Consider the following 13833-nt stretch of genomic DNA (forward strand, 5'->3'; position numbering starts at 1 on the left):
GTAGCAAGCCCTGCAGGGTGACCCTTATTGGGACTCTGGAGCAGTGGTTCTCAAACTTATTTTACTCCGCCCCTCCTTCTTTATGTCTGCAGCTGTTTACGCCCCTGCAGTACATATACCGCTGCTCAGCTGTGAAGGCAGACTTCCGTCAGCAGGGAGTCTATCACCAGGAGGCAGGGCGAGTACCTCAGGCCTGCCTGGACTAGAGTTCATTGGCAAAGAATGTCCCACCGCTGGTGACCCTGATGCAGCGTGACCGGTGCTAGCAGTAGCAGGAGTCCTGTCTACACAAGGGCTTGCATTGTTTCCTCCCCTGGAGGAGCTTGTCTGGGTTAGCCAGGGTGGGGAAGTTTTGCCACTAAATACAAGTGTAGATTACGGTGACCAGATAGCAAGTGTGAAAAACTGGGACGAGGATAGAAATTGGGATGGGAGTGGGGGTTAATAGGCACCTATATAAGACAAAGCCTTGAAGATTGGGACTGTCCCTATAAAACTGGGACATCTGAAGCTCTCAGGACTCTCCTGGAGAAACCACTAAACCTTGCGCGCATTGCATCCGTGATCTCAGATGCTGTCCCTTTTATTTCTAACGAGGCTTGGCATTTCTGGGGCGCTGCACAATGCACATCACAAAAACTAAGTAAGCCTGACCACCCTCTGAGAACTGGGAGTTATCCTCCCCAGCTTACAGAGGAGACACCAGGAAGGTAAGTAGCTTTCTCACGGCCAAATGGCTGGCCAGTGGCAGAGCTGGGATTAGAACTGGGAGTCCTAACTTCCCCTGCCCCATGTCGTTTTCTGAGACTAGAGAAGAAGCAGGAGCAAGACTTTCTAGAAAAGGCACCTTCAAACTCATTGGACCTGCTCTCGGGGGCATGGATGTGTGTGTGTCCTTGAGACCTGCCTGCTCATGGCCAAGACAAACTGGATTCTGTTCTGCCTAGCACCTTGCCAACCACACTGTCAGCTAACTTCTGATGGGGGCTCTTCATTCCAGGGGGTGAGATCAGAGGTAGCCTGGCTGGATTTTTCATATCTAAAGTGGGCTGGTAGGGCTCAGAAAAAACATTTTTGGTTTTTGGCCCGGGGAACGGAGGCATCTTGATCTGGAGTCAGCGGGCCAGATCTTGATCTCAGTTCAACCAGTGTAAGCCTGGAGCCGCGGCAGGGAAGGCTAGCAGGATCTGGCCCATTAAAAGAGAATGCAAAGTTTCAGCCTCCTAATGTCAATTCTAAAGAGGTGCCAGATTGTGCAACTGTTACTCGTGATGGGTAGCATTTACCCAGCCAGGCAGCAATGAAGTCCGGACAGGGACAGCTCACCACCATGAGCAAAAGCGACGCAATCTGCACTTGGCACTCTTGCCTGGGCTTCCTGCTCTTATTAAGAGCTTTACTGCTCCATGGTTCCGTCCATTTATAGGCACGGTGGTTAGTTTATGTTACCCATGCCCAGATCATTAAATAATGACTCACTTCCATATCTGGCACAGGACTGACCGTCCTCGTGTCCTGTGGATTAAAGTTAAGCTGAACAAGTTAATATGGATTCTTGTCATTGGCACACAGGTCCCCATCCTTCGGCTGAAGTCAATGTGAACCTTGCCCAGCGAGGGCCCCAGGCGCCATAACGCAGGGTATGTGTGGGGGGAGGTTTGCTGCACTTACAGATTGTACCATGACGTCTCCCACTTTCTGCTTCTCATGCCAGTTCTGCACACAGTTGTGGACCTGCTCCAGGAATTGTTCGTGGTGCTCCAGCAACTCGGGGATCTGGTCGAATATCTCGTCCACCAAGGACGGGTCGCAGAGGATCGAGTTTTCTGGCTGCTTCAAGGGCTTCATATAACCCTACAAAAATAATAATAAAAAAAAAATCAAAACATCCCATGGGCGGAGTCAGGGACAGGATGGAGTCTAAGGGCACCTACCCTCCTCAAGCTACTCTGTGGGGTTCATCAAACTAGTGTGGATTAAAGACATCACTGCCCTGCTGTAATTAAAACCCATTCCTGCCCCCCAAGACTGAGTTATAGCAAAGGGAAGCACCTGTGCCTCAGTTTCCCCACCTGTAAATGAGATGATAAATACTCATCTGTGCAGAGTATTCTGCGATCCTTACTGGAAAGGTTATAAGGTGGTTTTTAACAGTGGTGTGTTTCAGCTGCTTTGCAACCCCAGCTGTTTACAAGTTTAATCTATCAAGTGAGAGCTACCTTCCCGTAAAAATCTCCCCTCGCCATTCCATGACTGTAACCTAGCCAGAACTTCCAACACAACCCAGTGATGGTGCTTGCTTACAAGAGACTCCATGTAAACTACCCACAGAGACAAAGTACAAAGGAAATGTGCTCAGAGTCTATGGGCTTTGCAGTCACTCGCAGTCCAAGGGATGCTCATGAAACAAGTCAACTGTGCCGCGGAACAAATGACATGCTCTTGTGGCTTAGCCTACCACTCCTGCCCCACCTCTCTCCTTTCCCACCCCAAGTGGGCAGGTCCACCCCCAGCACCTCTCCATAGCGCCGAGGGTCCGGGGAAGCGATGGAATCAATGGGGTGCTGTTTACAACAGTCCAACTGGGGAGAGTTTGGGATGGTTGCATGGCACGCTGCTCTTGCCTGGTTCACTGGAGGTGCCGCAGTCCAGCATCCATGGCCTAATCTGATGGCTGCTTGGTGTTGCACATGAAGGGCCTGATCCTGAGATATCACTGGGGGCTGAGGGCACGCTGCACCTTACAGGATCAGGCCCTCACACGGCACTTGACAGACTGAGGCCCTGCCCCTGCTGAAGTCCATGGAAGTCTTGCTGTTGACGTCAATGGTAGCAGGATGCCGGTGTTCAGGAAAGCCTTGTAGTCAATGGGAGATGCAGCCTGGAGTGCCGCAGCTCTCAGGATCTGCTCTACAGGGTAAAGGCACTTATCCCATCCACACAGCCTCAGGGTATGTCTACACTGCAATGTAAGCCTCAGCTTAGTGGAACCTGAGTCAGTGGACCCTGGGTTAGAGAACCCAGGAACTGAGCATCTACACTGACTCTCAACCCAAGGTCAAGAATTTTCTAACCTGGACCCGAAACCCAGGCTCCGGCATCCACACTGCAAAAGGCAGGCTTGAGGTCAACCAGCCATCTCCCAGACTTCCTAGTGCTCTCCTGAAGTGTGGCCTTTCTAGCCCTTGGTTCATGGTGCAGCCTAGGAAAACCTGACTGTCCACCAAATTGGACTGTCCAGAGGACAAAGAACTTTGGCCTGTGTGATACTTTTGGTGGAGTCCCAGAGCATGAGTCTGCTGGGGCTGTGACTGCACTGCAAAGCAACAGGGCTTAAACCCTGGGTCCTGGCTTAACTCAGGCTCAGACCCTCACCTCCATGGGGCCTAGGACCCTGGGTTAGTGTGATTTGTGTGTAGATGGAAAGGGGATCAGGCCTGAGCTTGAGTCCGAACCCTGGGCTTACACGGCAGTGTAGATATCCCCTTATGGACTAAAGCCTGGATCACAGCCCACTGACATCTGTGGGAATCTTTCCACTGACTGGTGTGGGCTGTGGATCAGGCCCTAAGTCGGACAGGACAATGGATGGAGCAGCAGGTGAGCAATCTACTGGCGTGAGGAGGACAGGGCAGGAAGGAGAGGGGGTAGATGCCTGGCTCAGGGGTCAGCAGGGCAGAAGTTCAAAGCTGGCAGTGGGAGGGCAGTCAGATGAGAGGATTGTGGAGGCGGGGCTGAGAGCAAAGATGGAGGCGGGGAGCTGATGGTGAAGAGCTTGTTGGATCTTGTCGCGGCCCCTCACCTTGGGAGCCAGGCGGGGGACACTGACTGTGCTGTACAGCACCGAGCACATTATCCATGCTCACCAAATAAACCACCTCCTCAAAAATCTGAACTCCCTTATACACTTTGTGGGGGAGATGGACTGGAACCTGAATCCCAGTTTCAGGATGACAGCCTCTCCTACCTCCTTGACGAGTCAAACCAGAACTCCAGATCGACACACCCTCAAACCTAGTGGTGGGTTTGAAATCCAGACTCTAACCCAGACCCAGGTTTTGCAGCTTGGCTCGAACCTCTAGTTCAGAGAGGTGGCCAGTCTGTCAGCTGACACCAGCAGGACTTCTCATGTATACCATTGTAAATCACCAATAACACCCTTGAAGTCCATGGAGGTATACATGGTCAGAGCAAGTACCCAGGGAGCTGGGGTGGGATGGTGAGAGGGAACTGTACTTGGGGTGACTGGCCCAGCCTGCCACCTGTGCTGCTATGGCTACACTTCTGGTTTTAGCCCATTTGCTCGACCCAAGGGAGTGCACATCCCTGAGCTGGAAATCACACCTCCAGCTCTGGTACAGGCAGACTCAAGAACGAGTGTAACTGCAAGGAGTGGCAGGCCCGTGTTATTCAGTTCCCCACCCCCTGAGCGCCACCAAGAAGTCACAATGGAATTACAGCCAAATGTGCAATGTAAGGATGGCAAGTCCTATTTGTCGAGGTCCCAGCTGAGATCAGTGCCCCAATGTGCTAAGTGCTGTACATACACAGAGTGAGGGACAGGCCCTGCTCTAAGAGCTTACAGGACGGACAAGTGGTGAGAGGGGAAACTGAGGCACAGAGCGGTCGAGTGACCTGCCGATGGTCACACACCAGGTGAGTGGGACAATCAGGAATAGAAGCCAGGTGTCCTGAGTACCTGGCTAGTGCCCTACCTCTCTTGATGGCTAGCTGGACAGACAGCCATACCCTGCAAACCCCAAAGACACAAAAAGCTGGAGGACTCCTCAGCTGCTCCCACTCCCACCACCTCAAAAGAGCCATCTGCAGCGCTGGAACAGAAGATGTTTTAATTCACTTTGTGGGAATAGAAGTGCAGGGTGGTGGAAGGGGACAGCTTGCTCCTTCGTTACATGTTCCATTTCCTGCACCAGTCATGCTGGGGGCGGTGTGCTTTGCCGGGCGGCATACATGAATAAGACAAGCACATTTCCAGGAACTTTGCCATGTGAATTCAAGGACTCTAAATGCTTATTAGTCACCTCATCCTTCAAGCCAACCAAGTGACTGCTCCCTTAGCTTCTGTCATTCTCCATGGTAGATTGCCCCCAGATGCTGCTGAGATGGAAACTTGCTTCATTACACAGCACCAAAGGGATAGGCGGTCCAGTGTGTGAGCTCCAGGATGCAGGCAGGGCACCCCGAGGGGAAACTCAAACGGCACAAAGTCACGGCTGCACCGTGGAAATCAGTTTGTGCTGCATTGGCCCTAGCCAACAGCCCACTGACTGCGCAGTTTCAGAGGTGTTTAGCCCTAATCCCAGAGATCATCCCTCTGTCCTCTAGCTGCAAGAAGGTGGGGGATTCGCAGTGGTTTCCTGATCCCAAGAGCAGTTTTGCACCAGCTCCAGAGGGTTCAGAGAGGCTCCGAGACTTTTCCAGCTGCTCTCAGCTCCCAGGGAGCCATCAGGATGCTGGGCATAGCCAAAGGAAAGCAGGCTATACAGTGTTCCCTCTGATTTTTCCCACCCATGTGAGGAATGAATTTGGTTATGTGCACCGGTGTTTGGAGGTTGTGAGTGACACATCACCTTCATATTGGTGCACATAACAAAATTCATGTGGTGGGGATGGGGCCAAGGGGTTCGAGTGTGGGAGGGGGCTCAGAGCTGGGGCAGAGGGTTGGGGTGCAGAGGTGTGAGGGCTCCAGCTGGGAGTGCGGGCTCTGGAGTGGGGCCGGGGAGGAGGGGCTCAGGGCTGGGGCAGAGGAGTGAGGTGCAGGGGTGTGAAGGCTCCGGCTGGGGGTGCGGGCTCTGGGGTGGGAGAGGGGATGAGAGGTGTGGGGTGCAGGAGGGCGTTTCGGGGCTGTAGTGGGGAAAGAGGGCTCCCCCCAGAGCTCTCTCCCCACCACAGGAGCTCTGAGGCTGGAGGATAGGTGCCCCTCCCCCTGCCCCAGCAGGTCCGAGTCGGGGGAGGGTTGCTATGGGGTCGGGTCGTTGCTGGGTCTGGGCCGCTCCGGGGTGGTGGCGGGCCTCACTGCCCTGGCTGCAGCTGGGTCTGGGCTGCTCTGGGGCTAGTCCGGCCACGCTGCCCTGGCCACACCTGGGGCTGGCCTGGGCTGTGGCTGAGCCAGATCTGGCTGCCCTGCCCCGGCCACGACAGGTCTGGGCCACGGGCTGAGTTGGGACTGGGGCGGGGCGCCCCTCCCATGGCAGGTTGGGGGCTGGGGAAGGGGTGCCTGTTCCCTCCCTCCGGCAGGTCCCCGCTCCAGGCCGGTTCATTGATCACCTGCGCGGTGCTAAATAGGCGGTTGGGCGGTCATGCAGCTTACTGGGAACTTGGACTACAGCAATGCCTCCTCCTCATCCCCTGCCAGAGGTGCTGTGGGAGGGTGGCTAGAAGCCAGCCAGGCCAGTTCTGTCCTCACTGCACTGCTGGCATGGTGCACAGCGAGTAGAGCAGGGGGCCAAGATTTTGGCCAGTGGGTTAAAATCATTATTTACTACGGCAGGCACAAAAATAACATGGGAGCAGTGGTGCCACTTAATCACCACCTACTTGCTCACAGACTGGGTCCTGGGCGTCTTTTTGCATTATAAGAGTGCAAGTGACAAGCAGGAGGCTGGGCTGAGGGGCCTTTCACAATCAGGATCCCTGGAGCGGATTCTGCCCCCTCTGTCATGATATTCTATTTTGGTTCTTTCCCACCACTGCAGCCCCTGAGCACTCTCAGATGGGTGTGGGTAATGCTCACTGACGTCAGAGGAAGTTGAGCTTGTGTATCTGGGGACAGAGCTGGGCCCTTATTGCTCAAGCGACCAAGCTGCAAAATCCACATCCTGCATCAGCCCCAGCGAAAGGATTCAGGAGTTACGCTTCTCATGGAAACACAATGCTGCAAACATTCACTACCAGACATAATGCTGACTACCACCCTGCTGAACCAGATGGTCCTGCGTTAGGACACTGGAGCAGGACTCAAAAGACGTGGGCCTGCTCCAGACTTGCTATATGATTCTGGGCAAATCTCTTATCTGAGACCTCGGAAAACAGGTATTTCCTCACTTATTCCAGGCCATTTGCCTCAGTGTTGATCCCCACGTTGGAATATTTCAGCCCCAAAGAGCAAAGTCTTTGAAAAGTTATGAGTGACTGAAAGCTGGGGGCTTGCAATGAGAGGCCCGGGGTGACCTGAGCTGTGCTGCTCGCTGCCAAGCTGAGGCCAGGATTTTATTTAGGGAGGCCAGTTCCGGCAGAACATTCCAAATGGCCTGGTGGAATGAGGACGACCTTGGGTGCTTCTGCTCACTCAACGGCCAGCTGGCCTCAGACATAGTGACATTTCCCCTTTGTATACATGCCTAGATGACATGCAGTTCACACGGCTCAGATTACTGGCACAGTTCTCCACTTCAGAGGGAGATGGGACCGGTGTAGGGTTCATTTAAAAGGTTAGACTGCAGTGGGGCTTCTAATGCTGCACCAGGGACAGGAAACATGAGAAATCCCCCCCTTTATTTGGGAGTTTAGAATAAAGCTGTTTTCAGTCATTCTGGGATGAGCTTCAGGATACAAGGCCTTAGCCAGAGAACACACTTTTCATTTGGATTTAGGATCTTGCACATAAATAAGTTCCACTGACTTTAAATCCAAATGGTCTCAGACTAACATCTCTCATTTGCCATAATCACTGGAGTTGAGTTAAGATGTAGCGTGTTTAGGGGTTGGAGCAGGAGGCTGGCAGCCAGAACTCTTGGGTTTCATTCCCGGCTGTGACACTGCTTTACCTTTTGCTAAATCACTTAACCTCTTATTCCCCCATTTATACAATGAGGATTTTTTTTATCCCTATCCCATAGGGCTAGAAGGGACCCTGAAAGGTCATTGAGTCCAGCCCTGCCTTCATTAGCAGGACCAAGTACTGATTTTGCCCCAGATCCCTAAGTGGCCCCCCTCAAGGACTGAACTCATGACCCTGGGCTTAGCAGGCTTATGCTCAAACCATGGAGCTATCTCTCACCCTCCATCATAGTGTCCACGATCTCAGAGAGCTTCTCAAACATTCATTAACTGAGCCTTCCAGGATCTTTGCAAGGAAGGTTAAGGGGTGAAAACTGCTTCCTCCTCTCCTGGTGAGGGATAGACATTGGGCATCCATGCTTAGACTGTGGGAGCTATCAGCTGCCTTCACGAGGTGTTGGCTCCCTTGAGCTGCAATGGGAGCAGATGGGGTTCCCCCCAGCAGGTTTATTCTTACTGCACAAATCTGGGAGCGATTGCTCTTGTGCATGGAGCTTTCTTCCAGGCACCTCCCTTGTTCAGTGAGTCTAGGGGGTTGTTGGGAGAAGGAGGCATGAACTCTACTTCATCCGACCCTGCCAGTGCCGTCAATGACCTTCTCCAATGCTTGAGGTGTGGCTGTCAGCTAGCTCGCTGAAGGCCTATTGGATAAAAGCAAGATGGGGCTGGGAGGCTGGGGGAACCAACCAGAAGTCATCATGAAGGTGACATCAGCACGTTTGGTTGAAGGGGCGTGTGCATCATTTGGCATGAGATTTCACGGCACGGGGAGGCACACTGCCAGCTGATGTCGCATGATCACATGGCAGCTGCATCTTGCCTGAAACTTGCAGTCTGGTTCTTTTGCACGGAGCCCTTGCCAGCGTGGTCGGTAGCTTTGCCAGCTGCTGCCAGGCTCTCTAGGCAGGGCTGCCCCTGCCGAGAGCTTGTTAGGTGGTGAAATGACACCAGTGCTCGGTCTGGAGCAGCCTGAATCTGGTGACCTTTCGAGCACGTTGCAAGGCCCATCAATTTGCCCGGGCATTTGAGCAGGAAGGGGCGCGATGGGACAGGATATGGCGTGACTGCAGGCTGGGTAGGAGATGGTTGATTCGATCTCTGTGGCCAGTCATGTAATGATGGTTCAGATGACGGTGACACCTAGAGGTCCCAATCAAGGATCAGAACCACGTTGTGCTAGGTGCTTACTACAGCGTTAATGAGTGACAATATGCAAATACAATGAATAGCCGGGGCCAGGGGAGGGGTGGGGGAAGGGAGATCACAATGAGACTATATGCGGAGCTGATGTTATTTTAGTGCATTTTTTGAACATTCTGTCAAAGGGGCTGAGAGCTTGGGAGAGGCACTTTCTCCTTGTTGCAAGGAGAAATCCTGGCTCCATTGCAATCAATAGCAAAATGTTCACTGACTTCAGTGGGGCCAGGATCTCACCCTATAAATCTAAAGGGGGAACACAACTGTTTCGTGAGCGCACATCTGGTTTCAAGCTAAGTGCCCATATCCAGCCTGGCAGTCCCAGCAGAAAAAGAGAAAGATATGCTCCTACTGAATGTAACTGCCTGGCCTCAGCCACGTGGCTCTAAGCAGCATGGCCCCACAGAAAGCACCTTGTCACAGCCTGATGGGCTGAAGCAGCTGTGATGAGAACATTCCTAGGCCTGTTAATCATCCCCACAAAGCCAGTGCCTCTCTGAACTCCAAGCCTCCCCTCCCTGGAGTGAGCTCCCTGGGCATCACGGGATATCCCAGGGGAAGCGTTTGTGCATCGTCCGGAGAGCTTATGTTCTGCATCATGTGGTTCTCTCCTAAGCCTCAGGGCTATTTTTTCCCTAGCTCCTGTGCACCGTGGCTCTAAAGCCATTCCCTGAAAAGCAGAGACTTTCTGGCTTGGGTTAGACCAAAGGGTTTTCTTTTACAAAGAAATATATCAAAGCTGTAGCTGAACAAACAGCAGAAAAACCATCCTGCAAGGAGCAGCCTTTCATGCCTGCCAGTCGCTCTATTCTTGGTGTTGCTGCATCCGAGACAAATCTATCTGCTTCCTTTTTCTCTGGGAGCTGAAGGACTTTTGCTGGTCTCCCACTAAGGAGCCAGGACCGCAGGGGAGAGAATCCGCCCATCTATTCACTGAGAGAGGACGTAGGGGATGGAAGATGCAAAGCCGCTGGCACTGTGTTAACACACGTTGTTCGTGTAGTATCCCTCGTCTTGGCTATCTATTTATATGGCCCTCATCACCGTGGTATAGGAGCTCCTCCCAGTCTTTAACATTGATTCTCACCCCACCCCTCTGAGGTAGGCCAGTGCTGTTCTCCTCACTGTACAGACGGGGAACTGAGAGGCGGGAGTCTTGTCTACACTAGCACTTTTGTCAGTCAAACTTTTGTCGGTCAGGGGTATGTAAAAGCACACCTCTGACCGACATAAGTTTCATGGACAAAAGCGCTGGTGTGACAGTGCTATGTCGGTTATAGCTACTGCCACTTGTTTTGAGTGGTCTAATTATGCTGGCAGGAAAGCGCTCCCCCATCGGCAAAGAGCGGCTACACAGGAGACCTTACGGTGGTGCAGCTGCAGCGGTACAGCTGTGCCACTATAAGGTCTGCAGTGTAGACAGAGCCTAAGTGACTTGCCCAAGGTCATGTAGAATGCCTGTGGCAGGACAGGAGGTTGAACCTGGGACAGCCAAGTTCCAGGCAAGCACCCCAACATCTGGACCATCCTCTCCTGCCTCTGCTAGGCCAGCCGCTGCCCCTTAGCTTAGATTAGATTGAGCTCTTCGGGGCAGGAATTGTCCTGCTCTGTATTTGTACCTAGCACAATGTGACCCTAATCCTCTACATGCTACTCTGTTAGAAACAAAGATTAAAAATAATGCTCTGTATCCAAAACCCCCATCCTTTGGGGCCGTTTTCATGCCTCACAATGACTAAAAAGGACACATGCCCCATTTCTGCTCCCTGCGCGGGTTCAGTAGCCAGCTGAGCTTCTTGAGCAGCTCACTTCTAGACCAACACAATCTGGACACAAACATCTAATCCATCTCCATGCTGCTGCAAGATTGTCCCTGCTCTGGGGATGTCTCTTCCATGGGCTCCTTGATTAACTTTGTCATTAATATTGCATGGCAGCCTGGGGAGAATCCAGAGGTGGTTTATCCTTGTAATCTCCATAGGTCCCCTCCTCTGTATCAGAGACAAGGGCAACCACAGGCTACATGTGAGATTTCTCCAAGGCCATATGTGAATTCTGTGGGATCTCTACCTTGGCCACCTCTGTATCCTGGCTGCAGCTGGCTGGCTATAGCAGAGACCGAGTGACTTTTTAAAGCCATTGCATTCCCCAGGTCTGTGGGTACACGTCATGGCTTAGCAGCAGTTTATGAATATGAAGCTGGATATCAGCTGCTGCACACCCTACCAGGTCACCCACAGGTGCAGGTAGCTGTTCAAAGTCCTTTCCCTACAGAGTTCATTCAAAGGTCCCTGAGGGCAGCTAGGCCTGGATATACACATTTTGTTCCAAGTGGATAATGAAGATCAGTGTTACAAAGTGTCATGTAACACTGTCCAGAGTTATTCCAGTGCGGACCCTGCAAAGTTAAACACCTGCCTGTCTGGTGAAATCTGTCTGCATGTAAAGACATCTAACATCAAACACTGCACGCCCATCCCAAGGGACAGGAGTTCAGAGCCCCTCTGGAGAGCAGAACATCAGCTACTGTCTTGGGAGGCAGGGCCTCCTCTGAGTCAGGCTGCCGGCCGCGGCAGCACTCGCTGCTGTGATGGACTGCCTCCTCTGGTCCCTAGGCAAGGGAGCTACAGCCACACTCGTCCCACTGGACTTCTCTGCAGCGTGTGACACTGCTGGTCCCCAAGTACCATCCCGCCTCCATGAGCCCGTGGTAGGGAACGGCTCAGGTTGTTACGCCCAGACCAAACTTAGAGGGCCATTCTGGGCCCCTCTTGCTCCAATCCCAGAGCTGTCACCTATGGAGTCCGGCAAAGTTCATGCCTCTTTCCCAGGGTATCCAACATCTAGGCAGAGCGGCTGGCGGCGCAGCGAGGTGTTAGCAGCATGCAGACCGCTCCCAGCTCTGCGCCTCCTTTACACCCACTGGACGCAGCACCACACCCCTGCTTTCTCAGGGCCTGCATGAAGGTTGAGTGTCTAAAGCTAACCCCAGACAAGAGAGAGAGGATGCTGGCACAGGTCGTCATGAGCAAAGCACCCCAGTGCTCTGCTCTCCCCATAGGCTCCCACCGAACACAGAGGCCAGTTCAGGGTCTCTGCCTTGACAGTCAAAGTCCTCCATGGAACTGGTCCTTGCTACCTAAGACATCACCGCTCCCACGATGGCTATGGGCCACATTCCAACCCTGCAGCCCCAATGACATCCTCAGATGTACAGGAAGGCAGGATTTGGCCCTGTGCTCGCTACTGCAGCACAATGATTCAGACACTGACAATCCTAGTCTAGCAAGAGGCCTGTCCAGCTTCTTTTGAGGTAGGGGAGACAGGAGGATCATTTGCAAAGGGAAAGAGACCAGATAGTATCATACTCACTACCCTGCTTTCGGAGCCATAGCTATGCGCAGCACTGCCCTCTAGTGGATGAATACCTGCACATGATAAAAGCCCCACTATTACTGATAGCTAAAGGACTCTGTTTTTTGGAATGGGTCTTGTGTACCAGCCCTGATGCCCCATGTGGGACACAGGTTCCAATCTCTGCATGCAGTCCATGGGTTGGTGTGATTGATCCCCCATTCCCCTCCCCGGGGCAGTCTGCACGGACTCGGCAGCACAATACCTGCATCAGGGTGCGGAGGGACTCCACGTAGGACTGTTCTGTATCCAGGAGCGTCATGGTGACATGTTTCCGCATGTCCTGCAGGGAAGGAAAGAGACATGGTGAGAACCCTGGTGATGGCAAGCAATGTGGAACTTGGAGGGCCATGGCTGAACCAGCCCCCGGGAGCCTCTGTTGCAGGTGTCTGCCAAGGAGTACTCCCTCCATGTTATTCTTTTTCAGTACCAGGCCCGGCGGTCAGAGACAGCGAGAGAGAAAAGGCCTGACTGTCAGCATGCTGGGGGCACACAAAGGCCCCTGAACCCAAAGAAGGCCAGGCCTTCTGGCACATCACATGCACCCAGGACGTTTGGTTTATGGGAAAGAGGACGGCATCAAAACCCACCATTTTGGGATTCATCTGGGCAGTGCAGCGTAGACCACTGAACACAGACTGTCTGGCTCAGATCTTGCCAACAAAAATATGGCGTCAGCACAAAGACCCAGCTGCCTCAAACCCCAGTGCGACACCCAGAGAAACCCGGTGATGGCAAATGTCCCTCCTCTTCAAGCAGTTTTTTCCACAACCACCTAGTCACCATGGAAGCTCTCCCTTTACCCAGGAACCTCCCTGTGCAGGCTTGTCTCATCACTGGTCCTTTAAATGCAGAAGAGAAGCATCTGCAGCCCCTTCCTCCCTACCAGCTAGTGACTATGCCCATTGGGCCTGATCAGGAGCACAGGACCTGCCAGACTGGATCAGACTCGGGGTCCCTCTAGCCAGGGGCCCATCTCTGACCGTGACTAGCACCAGCTTCAGTGGAAGAAGCCCTGTCTCAGGCAATGATGGGGTACCCTGCCCCATGGAAAGCTTCCTCCAAGCACGGGGGGTTGATATTCCTTCCACAACTCTTGTTTGTTGTATTGTTTTCTCCACTGCCTGACGCCTTGTGCAGCCACGTGCACTGGGGCCATTTCAGTGAGAAATGCTGCCATTGGCCTACATGAGGAAACAAGGTACAAAGCTGAGGACAATCACTCATTCTGCCTTCCCTTTCTCTAATCAACGTAGGGGGAGACACAGCCTTACAGTCAGGACAGCTCACCCTACCCAGGATCAGCTGGACAGAGAAGAAGGTGAGGGCGGACCCGAGGCCTTGTCCACATACACACTTGCAGTGCTTTAGCTGAGCCAGTGTAAAACCTTGTAGAGATCATCTGATTTTGGTTTAAGAGGG

At 53.0% G+C, this 13833-nt stretch overlaps 1 protein-coding gene across 1 annotated transcript in view; it reads right to left on the reverse strand.

Annotated features, from left to right (window-relative positions):
- Positions 1-13833, reverse strand: part of ARHGEF17 (Rho guanine nucleotide exchange factor 17) — a 261567-nt gene that overhangs the window by 69534 nt on the left and 178200 nt on the right. Inside the window, exons 2-3 of the mRNA XM_030557307.1 lie at positions 12617-12694; positions 1672-1854 (exon numbers count right to left, since the gene is read on the reverse strand). Of these exons, the coding sequence (XP_030413167.1) occupies positions 1672-1854; positions 12617-12694 (261 nt within the window). The remainder of the gene's footprint in view (positions 1-1671; positions 1855-12616; positions 12695-13833) is intronic.

The sequence above is a fragment of the Gopherus evgoodei genome, chromosome 1 (assembly GCF_007399415.2).
Source record: "Gopherus evgoodei ecotype Sinaloan lineage chromosome 1, rGopEvg1_v1.p, whole genome shotgun sequence".
Lineage (NCBI taxonomy): Eukaryota > Metazoa > Chordata > Testudines > Testudinidae > Gopherus > Gopherus evgoodei.